This window comes from Nematostella vectensis, chromosome 11 (assembly GCF_932526225.1).
Source record: "Nematostella vectensis chromosome 11, jaNemVect1.1, whole genome shotgun sequence".
NCBI lineage: Eukaryota > Metazoa > Cnidaria > Anthozoa > Actiniaria > Edwardsiidae > Nematostella > Nematostella vectensis.
The window spans coordinates 3,699,047-3,720,972 of NC_064044.1; the positions used below are offsets into that span (position 1 = coordinate 3,699,047).

General features: G+C 41.0%; 1 protein-coding gene across 4 annotated transcripts; it reads right to left on the bottom strand.

Annotated features, from left to right (window-relative positions):
• Positions 1-485: 485 nt before the first annotated feature.
• On the bottom strand, positions 486-21,687 carry LOC116614896 (prolyl 4-hydroxylase subunit alpha-1). Of its 4 annotated transcripts, none has more exons than XM_048734365.1 (13): positions 21,165-21,687; positions 9,626-9,769; positions 8,574-8,764; positions 7,985-8,036; positions 7,526-7,695; positions 5,666-5,836; positions 4,755-4,825; positions 4,479-4,578; positions 3,494-3,544; positions 3,085-3,147; positions 2,739-2,807; positions 2,219-2,315; positions 486-785 (listed from the first exon to the last, which is right to left on the bottom strand). In XM_048734365.1, exons 1-13 carry the CDS (start codon positions 21,499-21,501, stop codon positions 715-717), a joined length of 1,587 nt encoding a protein of 528 aa, XP_048590322.1. In that variant the 5' UTR covers positions 21,502-21,687; the 3' UTR covers positions 486-714. The 4 variants fall into 4 exon arrangements, with proteins under 4 accessions (XP_048590322.1, XP_048590321.1, XP_048590324.1 ...); XM_048734364.1 differs by lacking the exon at positions 21,165-21,687 and adding an exon at positions 13,848-14,591; XM_048734367.1 differs by lacking the exon at positions 21,165-21,687 and adding an exon at positions 10,695-10,822.
• Between the last annotated feature and the right edge of the window lie 239 nt (positions 21,688-21,926).

Consider the following 21,926-nt stretch of genomic DNA (forward strand, 5'->3'; position numbering starts at 1 on the left):
GTACAAGAACCTACATTTCGTCAATTCTGCGGAATATTATGTATGATTGAGAGAATATAGTCAATATATTTTGTCTTTTTTTTAATATCAAAAAAGATAAAACACAAACGCTATTTTATAGCACAGCATTTTTAAGAAATTTAGAAAAGCTTATTTTTCCACTTATCTCCTATACCTTTAAGAAAGCGATTAAGTCCCAGTTTATAAATATCACCATTATAATCGCCACCACCGTCGTCATCACCGATATCATCATCATTATTATCATCATCATCATCACCATCACCACCATCATCATCATCACCATCGTCATCATCACCATCGTCATCACCAACATCATCATCATCATCATCATCATCATCATCATCATCATCGTCATCGTCATCGTCATCGTCACCGTCACCATCACCATCACCATCATCATCATCATCATCATCATCATCATCATCATCATCATCATCATCATCGTCGTCGTCGTCGTCGTCATCATCATCATCATCATCATCGTCATCATCATCATCATCATCATCATCGTCATCACCGCTATCATCATCATCCATACACTTATCACCATAATTATCGTCATCATAACACCATCATCCCTACCGAATGTTCCAATAACAATTATTATGCACGGTGATTATTATATTATATTGAGGTATGATTATTTATGAAACATTCAGCATTGGATGAAGAGCCAACCCAATCATAGTGTCATAAGTCGCGTTTTGTAGAGCAAGGACGATTAAAGATGTTTCCATTCGCCCTGAACCACTTGTTTGCAACTGAAAAAGAAAGAAATATTCATGTTCTAATGTTTCATTCGACTTTCGTTGCAAGAATATGAGCGCCCTCTTCCACAATAATATAGGATTCACGCCATTCCATCACATACTATCAAGTACTATCAAATCCTATCAAATACCATCAAATACCATCAAATACCATCAAATCCTATCAAATACCATCAAATACCATCAAATACTATCAAATCCTATCAAATACCATCAAATACCATCAAATACTATCAAATCCTATCAAATACCATCAAATACCATCAAATACCATCAAATACCATCAAATCCTATCAAATACCATCAAATACCATCAAATACCATCAAATCCTATCAAATACCATCAAATCCTATCAAATACCATCAAGTACTATCAAATACCATCAAATACCATCAAATACCATCAAATACCATCAAATACCATCAAATACCATCAAGTACTATCAAATACCATCAAATACCATCAAATACCATCAAATACCATCAAATACCATCAAATCCTATCAAATACCATCAAATACCATCAAATACTATCAAATCCTATCAAATACCATCAAATACCATCAAATACCATCAAATCCTATCAAATACCATCAAATACCATCAAATACCATCAAATACCATCAAATACCATCAAATCCTATCAAATACCATCAAATACCATCAAATACCATCAAATACCATCAAATACCATCAAATACTATCAAATACCATCAAATACCATCAAATACCATCAAATACCATCAAATCCTATCAAATACCATCAAATACCATCAAATCCTATCAAATCCTATCAAATACCATCAAATACCATCAAATACCATCAAATCCTATCAAATACCATCAAATACCATCAAATACCATCAAATACCATCAAATACCATCAAATCCTATCAAATACCATCAAATACCATCAAATACCATCAAATACCATCAAATACTATCAAATACCATCAAATACCATCAAATACCATCAAATACCATCAAATACCATCAAATACCATCAAATACCATCAAATACCATCAAATACCATCAAATACCATCAAATACCATCAAATACCATCAAATACCATCAAATATGGTACTTCTAACTGTCACAAGGGCATGCACCTACAGGCGCTACACAGGGGGGCTGGGGTGGGGTGGGTGCGCAGGGTGCGCGCGCAACCCCCTTGGCTGCCAAAAAGTGGGTCATTTCTTATGAAGAATCTTCAAATAAGCCTCTTCCATATGATACCTATGGCCAATCCTGTGAACGCGCGCGAACCCCCCCCCCTCCCCCACCTCCACTTGCCACCAAATATGGTATGAAAATGGAAAATGTCCTTTTATGTCCATAGCCCATTCCTGGTTCACCAAGTATAGTCCACCGATTCTCACCACAAAATATGTTATATGAGCGCCCTTATATGGTCATACATACCCCATTTGCTACCGCATACGACTGGGCAGGCCGCGTGTTCAGTCAAGGGGTCGCCATCACCAGACTTCTTGAGGTTGTACCAGAACACGGCATCCCCCTACACACAGAGAACACAAAGAAGTCGATCGCATAACACGGCATCCTCCTAAACACACAGAACAAAAGAATCCCCCTAAACACAGAGAAAATAAAGAAATCCATCGCATACTCGTCACTCGGAATCCCCCTAAACACAGAAATCGATCGCATAACACGGCATCCCCAACACAGAGAAATCGATCGCATATTTATCACGCGGTTTTGTGAATAAACGCATAGATGTATTAGTAATCGGCATTTACATTACGCCTAGACTGCCCCAAATTATTTTCGGCACTTCTCCAAAAAAAAAATCAATCAATCAATCTTGTTTTGAAAACTGTCGTTTTCTAGCTCGCTCGATCAGTTCCTTATAAGGACATTACACACCCTTATAAGGACATAGGAGCATAATCACTTCTAATTTATTTATCAAAAATACCTTTGTTGGGGGGACATGGACCCCCGCTTTCAGGAACACAGTAGCGCCTCCCAATGCTACGTCATTCAGCTGTCAAACATAATGACGTGACCGTGATTTGAGTGTGTATTTAATGAAAATATTGTATTCAAGATTTTGGGGTCTTTTCAATCGTAGATATCCTTGCTCTGAGGCTACGAGCGGAATCGTCCCTTATCCAGCGGGACCACACGGAATGGTCCCTTATCTCGCGGGACCACGTGGAATCGTCCCTTATCAGGCTTCATCCGTTGATTTTTATTTTAAAGTTTCCTTCTAATAATCAATAACAGAAATACTGACTGATCGACATTCTTTAAATACTTACGTAGATAAGCAGAGTAGCAATGCGGTTACCGAGGGGGTCATTAGCGAGCGGAGAGTCTGGTTCCTAGATAAAAAAATGTATTTATAGTCGAAGTGCAACCAGGTGAGCATAAATATCTGTACTTATATCACTTTTTGGAGCGCCGGTTACTGACAAAAACCAATAAAAATTAGACATGCGGAGACGCCAGAAAGAATAACAATAAGCTTATTGAGCATTTTGCTTATAACATCCAAGCAATCCCTCGTTTGCTTGTTTAGCCCCCCACCCTCCCCCCTCGGTGCCATTTTTAAGTTCCGGTTCCTCATCTATCATGTATATTAACTGTCAAACCATCCAAACACCCATTGGCCTCGCCAATCCCCCCCTCCCCCCCCCCCCCCCGGCGTTGGAAATATATGCTACTCACCCCGTGGTCTGTATGTTGTTCGTACTGTCCTCCCATGCCGTAATTAGCGATCTGTGAAAAATAATTGATGTACCCTTTAGATATTGAAAAACCTTTAAAGCCGCATTGTTTACTTCCGGAGGTCCGACGGAAACCTCAACCGTTAAAAGAAAAAAAAAAGTCTATTAGCATCTGCGCTATTTAACAGGCCATCCGTTCTAAATTATAAATCACATCCTCAAAAAAACTTCCAATATACACACTGCTTTAACAATTTGAAATATTTTTCGCATTTCCGTTAAAAATAGTCGGGGATTATAACGTAATTGACCGGAAGTAAACTGGCGACAATGCAGCTTTAGGCACAAGACTTGTGGAAGTGAAGTCCAGAAGACAACACTGAAAGACACACACATGCGCGTGCTCTGACAAATACACTTGTGGAAGTGAAGTCCAGAAGACAACACTGAAAGACACACACATGCGCATGCGCGTGCTCTGACAAATAGACTTGTGGAAGTGAAGTCCAGAAGACAACACTGAAAGACACACACATGCGCATGCGCGTGCTCTGACAAATACACTTGTGGAAGTGAAGTCCAGAAGACAACACTGAAAGACACACACATGCGCATGCGCGTGCTCTGACAAAAATGCAGTTGGCCGCACGAAAGGATTTTATTAGTCAAAACATTATCACCACAGGAAACCCAAGACACCACAGAAAACCCAAAACATCATAGGAAACCCAAGACACCACAGTAAATCGAAGACACCACAGAAAATCCAAGACACCACAGGAAACCCAAGACACCACAGGAAATCGAAGACACCACAGAAAATCCAAAACACCATAGGAAACCCAAGACACCACAGGAAATAGAAGACACCACAGAAAACCCAAGACACCACAGGAAATCGAAGACACCACAGAAAATCCAAAACACCATAGGAAACCCAAGACACCACAGGAAACCCGAAACGAATGCCAGTGGACAACAAATACCTGAAGTTTTTCTGCAGTCTGCACATCCAGGCCTGTAACCATAGCTATTCTTTTATTGACGGTTGCTATGGTTTCGTCCAGATGGTCCTCTAGCCAGGCACTAAGTAAAAAAAAAAATAAAAAAACAGAAACGGCATGTTTGTTTTTTTTCTGTGGAGTAGTCCACATAAAAGTCTGATTTTTTTCCTACCTCGTGTTTCAGCAAAATTCAGGAATATTCTCGTTTGGTCTACCAGGTCCAGCGGTAGATCTGGCACCCGGAAATCCCTTGCTCACCTTTTACTTACTCTGTAATCAGCATACTCCAGCACACCCGTGTCAATGTTATACACAGTGGCCCTATTGAGCTAGAAAGAAAAGCAAACACAGTATTCAGATGATCTATTTCATGCTTTTCCCTTGTAAAGGGGTTATGTCATCTGTCACGCTTCCTTTTTGCGCATGTTTTTTGTGCATTAGTTCTCGTATTGAACAAACAAAGGTCTGTTGGCATTATGACTGGTATAATACATGATCTAGAGGGTGACCAAACCATAAAGATTCATGTGGTATTTACCAGGCTTAAGTCACTATCTCATATCTAATGGAGGATTTTGGATTAAACGTGGCCCACGGAGAAGTCGTGACGCACTAAAAGCTTGAGTCATCCAGGTTAGCGTTATGCAAAAAAAAAAAAAAAAAAAAAAAAAAAAACTAGCATTTCTAAATAGTACTTTACATAAGAAATTTTGGCTAACTGCAACAAGGCAACTCCCGACTAATACATGGTGTGAAAACAGCGCCAATATTGTCTGGTTACTGTACCAGTATTGCTGGTTGTTTTGGCCAACAATTTGCTCAGGACATCCGCCCCGTTTGGTAGCATTTTTACAACCCGGTAAGGCGCATAAAAACAGCGCCGACATTGCTGAGAAAATTGCATTAAAAAAGATATTGCTGTCAAAACCCCAAAAATAATATATTCTTAAATTGCATTTTTTTTCGATAAAAAACTCATTCGAAAAATTCCTTCTGGGTGTTAACCTTATTTGCCTTAGATGATCTGAACGAGTTTTCTTCTTTTTTACATGATCCAAGCGAGTAAGTTCTAAGATAACCTTCCCGCCGAAGTTGCTTGATGTTGCCTACGCGCGACACGTTAAAATTGGCACATATGCGCATTTGATTGACTGCTGTTTCAATCTTACCATTGGCGATGCTATCTGCTTGATGCGTGCCGTCTCTCTGTCCGTCACCAGGCCTCGAAAAATCACCACGCGGGGGTCATCATTTACTTGCTCTACCTTATTAGGCTTGAGAAGGAGACGCGCATCCCCTCGGTTGTCATACCAACAATGATACGACTTCGCACTCATCACCTGAAAATGACCTAATGTTACCTAATAGACTTTTAATGCGATGTTCAATACTGTGAGTGCTGTTTTTAATGATATCTGACTGTTAAACAGCTTTCCCGGTTTCTTCGATCGCATTTACGGAATTCTTTTTGGTGCTTTTTAATTAGTTGGTGCCTTACGGAGAGATGGCGTCATTGAAAACCGTTTTAATGCTGGCAAATGATAACCCTTCAAGGATTTTGAATGAAGGAAACCAGAAGGCGATTAAGCTTATACTTGGTGTTACAGCAGTCGTAGCAGTCGCTCTCTGGTAGAGTTCTCACTTAAGATTGTTTAGACGCTAAGACTGAAAGCAGCAAACTCAAGAATCCCACAATTTATGATTTCATTAGACACTTACCATTACATGAACTAAACGTGTGCTAAATTTAATCGATTGATATACTTAGAGTCCGACAGTTTCAATCAGTATTACTCTAAAAACTTCGAAAGTATGCAACCTTCTTCGTGTCATCCGCCCAACCATCCGCCCAACCAAAAGCTACAAACGCGCAGAAAGAGTAGTTTTATCATGGAGAAACAAAAAAAAGAGAGTCTTTGGATCATATGAGAAAAGAGAAGTTAAAGAGAATAGAAGAGGCAGCACAACGAATCCAAGGAAAGAAGCAGTCGAGTTGTAAGAAATAAGTATAAATAAAAAGAGCTCGAGGAAATAGAAAAAGATGATTGTCGATGTTTGTAGGCATTGTCCGATACCAATGACAAAAATGGTACCTCATCCGTCATGATTGTTCCGTTAGACTTAGCCCACTGGAAACACGTTCTGTTTTTTAAAAAGTTTTTACATTCTCCTACCTTCCTCCATTGCCAATTAATGCATGTAGTTCTGTTTTCCGGTGCTACGGATGAAAAATTGGGATTACGAAAAACCTTATTTGCCTTTTACCACATTTTTGCCTCTGATCTATTTCCATGAGACTATGTTTTTATGCCTACTTTGTAGGTTTTTTGTACAGAAAAAATCACGAGGGCCTCTCTTTCACTTCCTTCTTTTCATTTGTTGTCTCTTCCGTTTTCTTTTTCGCACACCAAACTCAAAACGGTTGCCAGGACTCAAAATTTCGCTTTTTTTTCGTTGCAGTAGAATTCACAATGAAAAGGCAAAACGTAGAGTAAAGACCCGCGGGTTTATACAGATAAGGACAGCTTGTAAAGTAAAAGTAAAACGAAAAAACAAGAACAAGCGGCCTAGTTTATTTCCCTTACCATTTCCATTTGCCCGTATCAAAGCAAGATGGCGGATGCGACTGAATTGCATTCTCCCCAGCACACTGTGGCAATAGGACGTTATCCAGATCGATCGAATTTGAGCGTGAAAAGTCGTACTTTGACAGCTGTCCCGCAAATATTTACATCTTTTTTTCTTACATAGCTTCCTCATTTTAACCAGCTGTTTTACTTTTCTGTCAAACGAGCAAAGTTTTAACAGGGCCAAACAGCAGGCCTCAAAATATAAAAACATTAAGAAAATATTTGGGGGACACAGCCACGCCCCTACTGGGGGGATGCCCCAAGTGCCCCACCCCCTGCTGGGCCCTGTTTAAGAATTTTCAAGGCAGCTGTAAACAAACTCCGACATTCCAAATCCTCGCATCCATTGAATTACACAGCTCCCCCATTATCTGGAAAGATCCCATTTGATTGACGTACTTTTATAGGTTCCCCACGGCACAGCTTGGAGTAGTCCGAGTTGACGAAGTACTCGATATTAAGCCGCTGCTCGTTAGCCTTGATTTGGGGGTAGCTGAGCTCTGGTTCCCCGTGTTTCACAGCTTTCGAGTAATGCTCGATGCTTTCGCGGACGGACTTGTGCCTAGGGTCTGGATAAACATTAGCAAGGAAAGTAAGCATTGTTATTGCGATTATATAATAGAGAAACAATATTAAACAGCCTAGTCACAGGCGTTCTTTACAAGGTTTCTTATCGGGTTCCCTGTGGTTGTAAAGGCGAGCTTTTCCCAGACCGCTCTGCCTTTGCTCATCTCCGAACACAGGATACCCGGTAAGAACGCCTCGGACAAGGCTAAATATCTACGTATGTAAGTCTATTACGACGAGTTGCTGACTCTAGATCTCTTAGGTGATGGTTAGATTTAGAAAAATGTTTACCTATTCTGAGAAGTTCAAGGCTCGAGTTCAAAGCTGCCTTAGTGTCCCCAGTCTAAAGAAAATAGAAACAGATGATTATTTAGGATTAAATCAATCAACATTGTTACTTTATATAATCATCATCATCGTTATACCATCATCACCATCATTCTCTGGTCGCCTAAATGGATCATTTCTTTTTGAAGGATCGTCAAGTACTATAGGTACCCTTGTTTCAGTATGATAATGTACCTTTGACTGCGCAACCCCCTCAGTAAGTAATGGGTTTGTGCCTGATCATCTTAAAGGATCTACCATATGATATTTGACGACGAGGAGCTATCCGGATTTTATTTTTATTATCGCTCGATTTTTTTTTTGTTTTGGTGAGCTGGGTTGCTTATGCTTATTATTTTTGTAGATTTTGATTTGCTTTGGTAATTGCGTTACTGATCCGTCAGATATCAAGTGATCGGCCTTTAATCAGCATGGTATGACCAAAACAACAACATCATCATCATCACCGTTATTATCATCATCATCATCGTATCATCTTCATCCTAATCACCGTTATTATCACCATCACTGCCATCATCATCTCTCTCCTTACCGCATACTGCAGCCATGACAAATACTCTAGCACTTCGATCCTGCTCGTGGCAGTCTCTTGATGCTCTTCCTTCAGGATGCGATCCGCTTCTTCTAACCACTCCCTTGCCCTGGCGTACTGCTCGCCCCCATAAGCGGCTGTACCAAGCTCAAAACAGTCGTCAGCGGTCAGCTTCGACGGCGCGGGGCATCCTGCAGACACACATGTCGATAAGACAAAATCACTAGGAAAGCTTACACTAGTTACAACAGCAGGATATATGACATGCAGCTCGTGGTCCTAAAGCAGGGCCGTAGCAGGGGGGGAAGCACTTATTACAAGGGAATTGCCAGTAGGGGCGGGGCTACACCCCCCAATGTTTACTTATTTTTTCTGTATCGTGCCCCTTTCCCTTTATTGCCTACAAGTGTATTTTCTATGTACACATGCTTAAAACTGTGCAGGCCCGTACTCAGGATTTTTCTTGGGGGGGGGGGGGGGGGGGGGGGGGGGAGGGGGGCGAAATCCGAAAAGGTGGACCAAATTTTTCCGGGGGGAGGGGGAAGGAGTTCTCTGATAAAAATCTAACATCCTCCCAAAGAACAAAAAAGCTGCCTTTGCAGCATTCCTTTGCATAATCTCCACGGAACGTTTATTGTCGTATTTGGCTACATACCAGAGTGATCTAGCTTATGATTTTTAGTTTTGTCTATACAAATAGCACGTCTATTGAGAACCAAAACTTTTGGGACTTTTGGCCCTTGTAGAGGGGTGGGGGGGACGGGCAAAACAAATTCTTTTCTTCACGAAGAATCAGAACCTCTACCCTTGATTCGCCAAAATGCGGGGAAAACCCTAAAGCGCGACAGCGCACCCGAAAGCCGACAAGAGGATGGGAAGGCGCTGGGTATACTAGTATACATGAAGTAGCGACAAGCCTCTAGTACCCTGGGTACCATATCTCAGACCACCCTCTACCTCATTATCCCCTCAATAAGTCATAAATCTGGCTACGCGCCAGTCTACGAGTACATAATTATTAGAAGCACAATATTATATTCACTACCGCTGACCTGGTAGCTTGCCGTTGACAAATGTGTGCGCCGTTATGTTGTACGTGTGTTGGATGCGGAAGATCGCAGCGATCGCTCCCATGAGGTCGTTGCCGTCATCTGAGGGAAATCTCTTTTTGTTCGCCTCTAAACTATCAAGAAGAGCTACAAAGAAAACAAAATCGCACATGAGCGAAATAATTCATGTGTGATAAAAAAAACCCTCTCCTCTCGATTATTTGGTATAAAATATACTGGAAGTGGGGGGGGGGGGGGGGGTGAATTGGAGGTGTTATTGGCATTGCGTTTTTCTACGGAAACTGAGATTTCACAGACATGCAATTTAAGGGGGGATTACAGTCACATTCTCATCAAATTAAGGGCGATTTTGAATAAGCTCTATTGCATGGATTTACTGTGTCAACTGAAGTGAAAATAGTATATCTATATTGCCCAGAGTACCAGGATGGGAATTGATTGAGTTAATGGATAATTTATTCAAAATACAGTTAATTATTAACCGTTTAGCTAGAACTGTGAAATACCAAGTATCTGGACGCCAACATTTCTCTTGGGTGCAGTATTTTGCTTTCTTACAATTAAACCACGTGTAAGCATGCACAATAGGCATTACCACAGGGTGAGTGGAATGGAATTTTGGAACCATTAATATATTTGCTCTGAGAATCATCTGATTGAGTTAATTATTAACTTTCTTACAAAAAATTGTTAATTTGAAAATCTTCAGAGCAAAATCACTCATCCTGTAGGTTACTATATCATAAGCAAATGCTGAAAAATTGAGGAAGAAATTTTAAAAGCTGTTCAAGATATAAATGTTAAATTTGCAGTTTTACAGAAATTACTTTTAAAGTCTATAAAGTTGTTTTTCAGTACAATAGACAACATTTGGGATAATTTCCCTCTATTTTCTAGTACTTTGCTTTCATTTGGCTATTTGGCTAGACAGAACCACTGAATAAAATAAAAAACAAGTCCCTAAAATGATCCAGCACCATAAGTGAGGCCTTCAGCCTCATTCCTGTCCTCCTCAATTCTCACTGCTACTTTTTTGGTCGCACTCCTGAACCTTTTGTACTGTTCCGTTGACCTGGTCTCTGCCTTCTGGACCCTCAAGGAGTCTCTCCTGCTGCTGGCTTTCATGGTGGAGCTACCTGGTGGAATGCCAGCCAGAGACATCACCCGATGCTTTGCAGTAGCACCTGCGCTGAACTGGAGGGCAGCCGACACAACTGCCATCTCCACTCTGCCCCTTCCAAACCACTTGTGCTTAGGGCACCTGCTCCACACCAATGAGTTTACTGACTCATTTGGGTTTTGGGTGTACCCACCCAAGCAGCGCCTCAGTAGGTTCTCCTCCGACAGCCTGTCATATATGGGCTCAAGGTGGGCGCAGAAGACAGGGTCAAGATGGTGGCTTTTGGGGGCAACCTCACGCCCAGTGGTTTTGAAGGAGCACCATGAATTCTCAGGGCAAAACTTGTGTCTCTCCTTACTAGGAAGCTTACAGCTGTGGTAAAGCCCAGCTTTTATCTCCCTTTTCATGGCTTTCACTGCTTTCAATTTTTCATCTGCACTTAAAATACCTTTCTTGACATTGTTGCGAATGGCCTTCCCATAATAGTTTTGCAACTTCTGAATTGTTTTTGTTGTTAGGCGGCCACTTCTACCTCCAACAGGCTTCCCATCTGGCAGCTTTCCTCTTTTTTCTTGTACAGTTCGTAGTGCCTTTCCCATTCTCTTTGAGACATGGTTGATACAGTCCAGCTTCTCTACACGTCTGCATTCTGTACTACCAAGGGCATGCTCATCCTCAGATTTCTTGTATTCCTCTGAATCCCTCCATTCTTTGTACTCTTTTGAGGATTTGTCAAGACTATGATGAGTCTTACAACTGTCACATACTCCATAAGTGTCCCATATCTCATTAAACGCTTTGGAGTCCCCATCCGATACCATGTACCTGTACTCGAGATTGAGGCTCTTGCTTCTCTCCCATATCTGCTTAGCGCAAGCAGTCTCCATACTAGGGCTGGACCCCTCATAATCTCCAGGGCAATCATGAGTTGCCCTCCACTCCTCATATTCTGCTTCAGAGAGATTTCTCAATTTAAGCTTGCAAGCATTGCACGATTTTGATACAATTGAATAGTCAATGACTTTGCCTGTATCTGCGGATATAGCAAACCCGACTCCATGGTTTGAAGTGAAACCCCTCTTGGCCCATGTGCCATCAAAACTGACAGCAGCAGGGGTTTTAGTGTTTTCTATGTCGGATTGCTGCAGTTCTTTTCGATTATCTTCAAGCATTTCCTGAACAGCCACCCGCTGCTGCTTCAAAAGCTCATGTTCATGGGTAGCCCAGGCTGTGACATTGACAGGGGGAGGCATGTCAAATATCTCACAGATAGCTTTGATACCCTCCCTGCCAAGGCCAACTTCACTTGCAGCAAAAACAGCTCTTCGATTGACATCCTTGGCTTGTACTGTCCTCGGCACTTGATCGCACAAATCGTGCTTTCCAGTGCTGAGAAATTCTCTCATATCACAGCCACCGCACGTGGCGTAGATGCTGCTGCAGAGGCCATAGCGTTTACTGGTAACAGTGATCAATTCTAAACTGGAAAAAAAACCTATTAAGTGGAAACATCTTAGGGTCCTGACCCCGTACGCAGTTCTGCTCAAGGTTAAACCAATCAGCTATCGAGCTATGATTTGGGGTTTGCACGGCGCAGATCTGCGCGGTTTGAGCCAATCAGACGTTATAGATCTCGGTGACATCAAGGAGGTGTTGACATACAATAACCAGACTACTCTGTATGGCATAAATATCTGGTTATTACATGTCAACAGGGGTAAAGCCTTTGTTAATTCTCAAACAAAAGGTAAAACAAAACCTCTGAAAGTCTGAACGAAAACACCTTCCTTTGACTAAATACAATAAGCTAAAAAGGAGCGACATTATTTTCACAGGTCCTCTTTTATTATTATAGCAATACTCTGGATATAGTGACAAGTTTATTTTTAATCAATATGTTTGAGTTAAAATACGAAACTAAGCCGAGTAGATTAACCAGGTTAATTAACCAGGCGCTAGGTAGCAGTTCATGTGGGTTCCGATATCACGCTAAATACGGGATTCGCTGATACATGAGCAGTCCTGCGCTAAAGGGAGTGAATAATTGTATCATTATTGGCTAATGCAAGCGCAGGACTGCGCTTTGTGTCTTGTGACCACTTGCAATGATAAGCACTCCAACTCGCGTTGCCTCGCGTTATAGCCGGCTTGATCATTCCGAATTTACTATTAAGCGACCAAAGATGGATATTTGTATGGTTGCATACGCATTTACAACGAAAGCAAAGTAACAAGTCTGCCGTGGCCGATTAAGGCTTGCCAAGCTTCCAGTTGAAATTGGAAAATAACGCAAGGACTCTTCTGGGATACAAGGTATTCAAAGAAATATCATAAACTCCGAAAATAAGGAAGGCATTATATTGGAGTTAATCGATTAACTCTAAGGAGGAGATACACGAAGGAAGTTCCAGTATTTGAGAACACTGTTCTTAACGCGCCAAAACAATCCCGCCAAATTAGCACCCTTCAAGTAAGCTAAAAATAATACACATATCAAACACAAAAAGTATCAATTTGAGAAACTATAATAATAAAAGAGGACCTGTGAAAATAATGTCGCTCCTTTTTAGCTTATTGTATTTAGTCAAAGGAAGGTGTTTTCGTTCAGACTTTCAGAGGTTTTGTTTTACCTTTTGTTTGAGAATTAACAAAGGCTTTACCCCTGTTGACATATAATAACCAGATATTTATGCCATACAGAGTAGTCTGGTTATTGTATGTCAACACCTCCTTGATGTCACCGAGATCTATAACGTCTGATTGGCTCAAACTGCGCAGATCTGCGCCGTGCAAACCCCAAATCATAGCTCGATAGCTGATTGGTTTAACCTTGAGCAGAACTGCGTACGGGGTCAGGACCCTAAGATGTTTCCACTTAATAGGTTTTTTTTCCAGTTTAGAATTGATCACTGTTTGGTGTCTTCGATCAAAGAAACCGTCCCTAAAGGGAGAATTAAAAATATTATTAAACATTAGTATGTGTTTATATCTCCATGCCGTATACAGTATACACATAAATCCATAGGGCTTATAATATAGCACAGAATCAACCAACCAGGCTCTAAAAAGAAATTATAATTTTACCTTCACACATTCCAAGCCGGCGATGGATTCTTTGAACTAGGCCTTCGAGGCTGTCTAAATCCACAAACCGGTATCCTTTTGCCGGTATAAATGCCTCTTCTTCAATGCAGTCTTCCTCTGAATCCATATTAACGGAAAGTTTCTTTTTAGACGCTGATTTGGGACGATTCTCGAAGGTTTGATCTTCTTGTTCGCCAACATCAGCATCGTGTACGAACGTGATCTCGGTCACAGGATTTGAGGGCTTTTTCGTAGATTTAGCGGTTCCACAAAACCCCTTCCGCTTTCTGCTTCTTTTCCTTGATAAAACTTCTTTCTTTGAACCGTAAGGATTACCTTTCGGACGGTCAGACATATTTTAGTTTTCGAGTGAATCGTTGAGTGTGAATAGCCAGCAAGAAAAGGACGCGCTTCAGGAATCTCATCGTAAAAGGTAGCCAGGCCTCCAAAAATGAACTATCTGGAATGGAATACCTTTGGAAAGGACCGCAGATGGATCGTGTACAAAAATCGTAAAAAAAATAGATTTTCATTGGCCAAAAGCCTAAAAAACTATTGTTTATGCTTTCGTTGCTATGGAAACGGAAAAACATATTCTTAGGTAGTACAGAATAAACCTTTTTTAAATCAAATCTCGGTAAGATACAAAATTAAAACTTGGTAGAATGATTCTTGAATAAATTTCCTACATATTTGTCATTGAAGTAAAATTGACATAGTTGGGCTGAAAATCGACTTACATGTGACTGTAATCCCCCCTTAATGCGCAGAGGAATTAAATTTTATTCGACGATTCCACGACGCTATGTCATTTATTAAACGGTCAGTCGAATGAAGTGCCAAACGGTTTGCAATGAAATTTCAGAGCGACATTTCACTAATTTTAAACAAGGCATTTTATTTTTTTTTTATTTGACGCGACATTTTGGCGATCCCTCCCTCCCCCCACCATTGCATTATATATATATATATATATATATATATATATATATATATATATATATATATATATATATATATAGTAGTGTGAAGAAAGACGCTACGATTCCCAACTTTTAGACATTATTAAAAATTTACTAAACGTTTCGGCCCTTCGGCCTTCTTCAGTATAAAATAAGTTAAAAAGATAAAAAATACAATGGGCTTAAAACTACATCCTTATATACTTACAACTTGTGAATTCTTTAAATATAGTGTAACACATAGCTGTAATTTAAGTACACTATATTTAAAGAATTCACAAGTTGTAAGTATATAAGGATGTAGTTTTAAGCCCATTGTATTTTTTATCTTTTTAACTTATTTTATACTGAAGAAGGCCGAAGGGCCGAAACGTTTAGTAAATTTTTAATAATGTCTAAAAGTTGGGAATCGTAGCGTCTTTCTTCACACTACTATATTTATATTTTCGCTACTGAGCCCTGGTATCTTGGATCCTTTTAGACAGACTGGTTGTTGGCTGACAGGAATTTTCACTCAAGTTTATATATATATATATATATATATATATATAGTGTTGGTTTGAGAAAAATACAAACTACATAGGTTTCCCTACACGTCTGTTTCGTGGTTGCCCACTCATCAGGGGATTTAATGAGAATATTCCTACCATCGTATATATACTATTAACATTGAAATTTACATAATAATAGACTGATAGTTTTAGCTAAGGCGGTAAGAGGAACAATAGCGAGTTACATTAAATATGCGGGGCGAAAACTAACAGTGCGGAACGTGTGAAAAATTGATAGCGCGAAAATTTAACGGTGACGGGATTAACAGTTCTAATTGTTTCGTAGCAGGACTTTGTTTCTGTGGCGGCACGAGGACACGAGTTCATTGCGTTTATTTATGGTTGATAGTTTGGGTTGGCAGATGATCGTCAGATTTTCCTTGAGGCAGAGGTTGCAACGCTTAGTGGTACTGTTGTAGGCGGAGTGGGAAGAAAGAATGCGCCATGAAATAAAGTACTCAATCATGCTGTCCTTGAGAGTCCAGACGTGTTTGCTGAGTTCGGTGGAGTTTCTGTGTTTGGCGTGTCGGAATGATGCGGTGTGGTTTCTGTACCTGGTCTTGAAGCTGTTTTCAGTGAGCCCGACGTATGTTTCCGAGGTGTTGTTGTCTTTTCGAGTTACGGTAGCTTGGTAGATAACAGATGTCTGTAGGCAGTTTCCGTCTAGAGGGCAGGTGTCTTTCTGTCGGCAGTTGCATGTCTTGTTGTTGGTAGTGGTAGGGGCGGAGCTGGCGGTCTCGGTAGCCGACGATGCGGTGATGATGCGCTTGTTGTGGTTGTCGATGATCTGTTTGGTGTTGTTCATGCAGCTGTAACTGATTTTGATGGTGTTTCTGTTGAAGATTTTACGGAGGTGGTTGTCTTTCGGGAAGTGCTTGTCTATCAGGGTGAGGAATCTGTGGCCGATGTTGGTGCTGGTGTTCTTGCTGAAGGGCGGGTTGTACCATAGGATGTTGTTGCGTTTGCGGGTTTTACGGTTGGTTACGGTGTTGGGTTCGTAGCGTAGCGTGTAGTTGTATCCGCTATCGTCGAGTGCTTTCTGGTAAGGTGGCGCGGTCTGGTTAAAGGAGGCTTGGTCTGAAGATAGGGCAGATAGGCGTCTGTTGATACCAGCAGGGATGTTCTTGGTGATGGAGGGCGGGTGGTTGCTCTCACGGTGGACATATTGTAGCGAGGAGTTCGGCTTTGTATAAGGCTGGTGTGCATTACGTTTTAGGTCGAGAGTGACGTCTAGGAAATTGACAACTTGTTTGTTTGCCTCAATGGTGATTCGGAGTCCGTTGTTGTTGAAGATGCGGCATAGTTCCTTTTTTAGGTTTTCGGTGGCTCTGGGTGTGGCGTTGGTGATGGCTAGTCCGTCGTCGCGGTAGAGTCCTACGTTCATATTGAGGACCTGAAGTTGGGAGAGAAGGAAGTTGCCTACAAGTTCACAGGTTTCTGCGCCATCGAAGCTCCCCATCGTAACATCAAATATCGTGTTGCCTTTCTTCTGCCAGGGTGTTTGGTTGTGGACCAGGAAGGAGCTCTTGGAGTGGGTTATAATCTCTTTTTCATCAGGGGTGATTTCGTCATAGTTGGAGGCGAAGTCGAGTGCTCTTGATAGTAGGTCTTGGCTGATAGATGGGTAGAATTCTACAATGTCAAAACAGATGAAGTTGAGTTGGTGTTTGTTTTCGGCGGCCTTGAACCAGTCAATGACGGCTTTAGAATCTCCTAGAAAAAGAAATAAACAAGTCCTACAAAAAAGCACCCTCCGAAACAACGCAATTTGTCCACAAGAAAAACAAAGAGATCGCTACAAAACTGGATTTAGACGATAGAATAGACACCACGGCCAACAAGCAAGCCTTCATAACTCTCAAAGACCATAAGCCGAACTTCGCTAACAAACCTACCTGCAGACTCATCAACCCCACAAAACCCGAAATCGGAAAAATCAGCAAAAAGATCCTCGACCGTATCAATAGCGTAATTGCAAAGAAACGAAACTTCAACCAATGGAAAAGCACTAAAGCCGTCATTGACTGGTTCAAGGCTGCCGAAAACAAACACCAACTCAACTTCATCTGTTTTGACATTGTAGAATTCTACCCATCTATCAGCCAAGACCTACTATCAAGAGCACTCGACTTCGCCTCCAACTATGACGAAATCACCCCTGATGAAAAAGAGATTATAACCCACTCCAAGAGCTCCTTCCTGGTCCACAACCAAACACCCTGGCAGAAGAAAGGCAACACGATATTTGATGTTACGATGGGGAGCTTCGATGGCGCAGAAACCTGTGAACTTGTAGGCAACTTCCTTCTCTCCCAACTTCAGGACCTCAATATGAACGTAGGACTCTACCGCGACGACGGACTAGCCATCACCAACGCCACACCCAGAGCCACTGAAAACCTAAAAAAGGAACTATGCCGCATCTTCAACAACAACGGACTCCGAATCACCATTGAGGCAAACAAACAAGTTGTCAATTTCCTAGACGTCACTCTCGACCTAAAACGTAATGCACACCAGCCTTATACAAAGCCGAACTCCTCGCTACAATATGTCCACCGTGAGAGCAACCACCCGCCCTCCATCACCAAGAACATCCCTGCTGGTATCAACAGACGCCTATCTGCCCTATCTTCAGACCAAGCCTCCTTTGACCAGACCGCGCCACCTTACCAGAAAGCACTCGACGATAGCGGATACAACTACACGCTACGCTACGAACCCAACACCGTAACCAACCGTAAAACCCGCAAACGCAACAACATCCTATGGTACAACCCGCCCTTCAGCAAGAACACCAGCACCAACATCGGCCACAGATTCCTCACCCTGATAGACAAGCACTTCCCGAAAGACAACCACCTCCGTAAAATCTTCAACAGAAACACCATCAAAATCAGTTACAGCTGCATGAACAACACCAAACAGATCATCGACAACCACAACAAGCGCATCATCACCGCATCGTCGGCTACCGAGACCGCCAGCTCCGCCCCTACCACTACCAACAACAAGACATGCAACTGCCGACAGAAAGACACCTGCCCTCTAGACGGAAACTGCCTACAGACATCTGTTATCTACCAAGCTACCGTAACTCGAAAAGACAACAACACCTCGGAAACATACGTCGGGCTCACTGAAAACAGCTTCAAGACCAGGTACAGAAACCACACCGCATCATTCCGACACGCCAAACACAGAAACTCCACCGAACTCAGCAAACACGTCTGGACTCTCAAGGACAGCATGATTGAGTACTTTATTTCATGGCGCATTCTTTCTTCCCACTCCGCCTACAACAGTACCACTAAGCGTTGCAACCTCTGCCTCAAGGAAAATCTGACGATCATCTGCCAACCCAAACTATCAACTCTAAATAAACGCAATGAACTCGTGTCCTCGTGCCGCCACAGAAACAAAGCCCTGCTACGAAACAATTAGAACTGTTAATCCCGTCACCGTTAAATTTTCGCGCTATCAATTTTTCACACATTCCGCACTGTTAGTTTTCGCCCCGCATATTTAATGTAACTCGCTATTGTTCCTCTTACCGCCTTAGCTAAAACTATCAGTCTATTATTATGTAAATTTCAATGTTAATAGTATATATACGATGGTAGGAATATTCTCATTAAATCCCCTGATGAGTGGGCAACCACGAAACAGACCTGTAGGGAAACCTATGTAGTTTGTATTTTTCTCAAACCAACACTATACACCGCTCTACTTTCGAGTATTGAGCACTTTCTATGAAAGCCTTCAACCATCATATATATATATATATATATATATATATATATATATATATATATATATATATATATATAGGTAGAGTTGGCGGAGAAAAGAACGTCAGGTACCTTCAGGTTGAAGAGTGTCAATCATCAACTTTTGCTTTTAGCAACAACAACATCGGTTCATTTGCAAGAAATCCGATGATTGATTGAAAGTATCTATGGGTCATGTGATTTTTTCGCTGGTTAGTGATCTAAAATACCGATTGACACGTTTTAACGCTTTTCCATGAGCTACAAGTTAGATGAGCGATGGCTATAATAGCACCCTAAAAGATACCGAGGTAAAAAAAATCTAGGCATTCTCATTTGGAGTACCCTCCCCCCCCCCTCTGGGGTAAAAAGACAGCATGCTCCTATGACCCTTAGATGCTTAGTACATACAGGCGAGCCCACTCAAAAAATAACCCCATCAACTTAGCTTTCGTTAATTAATAGCTGCGGCAAAAGTACTGAGACGTTTTCAGCATGCTGTGATATACCAACCGAAAAGGCAATTTCCTAGTTAAATCCATATAAAAAAGAAATGTCTACCGTCATTGAGCGCAAGGCAACATCAAGATTATGTTAAGGTCGAATAATTTTTACCTTAAAATTACCACCCGCAATACGACAAGGCTTTTAAAAACTATCTCTCTTAAAACCAAATTAACTAATGAAGTCCATCGTAGTCTATTCTCACAAAGAAGCAATTTCCTTACAGACTACCGTAAGGCTTACCGCGAAGGGACGAACTATTATCTAACATTTTAATTAAGAAAACCTTATATTTAAAGCACATCGACGGCCCAGAAAAAAGAGAAATGCACATGACTGCGAATGTAATATCAATAGATAATATAGAAAAATCAGTAGCCCCCTGTCAGATATCAAATTGTCGGTAACATTTTTTGACAAAAAAAGCATTACCAGCCGAAAGAATAAAGAATGATCGCCACATTTTTAATCACTTAAATAACACATATTTTCAATACGTGCTTGCAATCACGTTTATCGAATTCAACTAAAGATGATTCGGCAAGAAAGAGTAATATCACTGTCTTGTACCAAGCGCGCAAAGCATCTTGGATGGTCACAAGTTTGTCGTAGCACCAGTCATGGCACGTGAAGCGAAGTCTTCCTACACGTGTGGGAACTTCGAAGTTGCTTCTAGTGAATTAACCGTTAAAGACTATATACAGATAGTGCAGAGATGTCTTGTTTTGAATACTCCCGTGGGTATCAAAAAGCATCTAGTTTTAATGTCGATTTTTCATAAGATTTTCAATATTGGAACACACTGACGTGACCTAGTTGCGTGTTGCGCCAGATTTCCTGTGAATCTCGATAACATTGCGTCAAAAATGCTAACAACATTAGTAAAAGCATCTTAATTTGCGAAATATATTTTATGGTTCGATTTGCTAAATTGTGTTTAAGTGCGTCGTGCATAAAAAACAAACCTGCTGAGTTTTCTAGAATTTCTACATTTTCTAAAAAAAAAATTTTTTTGTTATACTTTTTATCGCACTAACCGAGCAGCTAGAAGAAGCTTGAAGCGGTTTCCTGTTGCATAAATATCAAAAGAAAAACTTTGAAAAAAATGCATATGCTATAAAATAGCTTTACTTTTGAATATTTTTACTAAAATTCCTATATATACAAGTTCCCAAATGAAATGTCATGCAAAAATCAAAGATGTTGAAAATGTAGTGTTAGTGTGTGAAAAAAGGGTGATTCGGAGAAACTTACACAAGAATGTAGGGTTTTTATCGGGAAACTGGATTTTAGCCTTCGGGACTCAAAGGTCTAATAGCCCCTGGGTTTGACGGATTTGCGAGAATGTATATGTGTTCAGAATTTGATAAATGATCGGAGGATATATCGAAAAAATATACGTGATAGCGAACTCAGTCAAAAAATAATAATAAATGTTCGGAACGAGAGGGCTATTGACAGAGTAATAGGCTTTGTATCATTTTTCCTCCATGTTGGATGCCCGATTAATAAGAGCAATTAGTCACCCACCTGTGTAATCATCTCCCTCTGTAAGAAGCGACTCAACTTGCTTCCATCCCTTGAAAAAGCGCTTGATGATAGCGAACTGATTCACAGGATTATTCAAATAGTCAGTGCCGTGTATTTTTACTAGGTTATTACTTTCGCGAACAAGAGCCGCAAATTCTTTCAGAGTCTCAAAGTTCTCGTGTTGTTTTTCGACGTAGGTTTTCAGCCGGTCTCCGAGTTCAGTCTCAAGCTGCACGAGATCTTTTAAATGAGAAAGTGAATCGAAAACATAGGAATTCCCCTTGGAAATTGAAATTAAGAGGTGGTAAAGCGTCGACAAGGCAAGGAATTTGAGCATCCCGCCGGCTAAGCTAGGGAATTTCTCCCCCGACTAACAGCTCCACTGACAAGTAGCGTTGTGAAATGTTTTGAGTAATGTGGTTTTGAATCTTTAGCAATACACCGTTTTAATTTTTTATGAGTATGTTACTACGGCTCATCGAAACAAGATTTTTCACCTAAATAATGTGCGTATTCCCGGATTTGAACACTTTATATGTATTATAGATCGAAAACTACTTAAAACAGAAGTAAATTTCAATTTTCAAACCCCTAAAATCCCGAAGATGTTCCGGAGAATGCAAAAATTAGCAAAATCATCTACAGGTGCATGGCGGGTAATATTATTGAATCTTCAGCGGGTTGCTATGGCGACGGGGATGTTGATATAATGTCCCACCTGTTGAATGCACTGCTTTGTCAACGGAACCGGAAATGATGGAA

Bases quoted from the DNA above. Each gene is read 5' to 3' on its own strand.
- LOC116614896 (XM_048734364.1), bottom strand. From the start codon at position 14,202: ATGTCTGACCGTCCGAAAGGTAATCCTTACGGTTCAAAGAAAGAAGTT. The intron at 9,770-13,847 runs GTAAAATTATAA...TTTTCTTTGTAG, and splicing joins CCGGCTTGGAATGTGTGAAG to CTCTTCTTGATAGTTTAGAG. The intron at 2,808-3,084 runs GTAAGTATTTAA...TATGTTTGACAG, and splicing joins TTGCTACTCTGCTTATCTAC to CTGAATGACGTAGCATTGGG.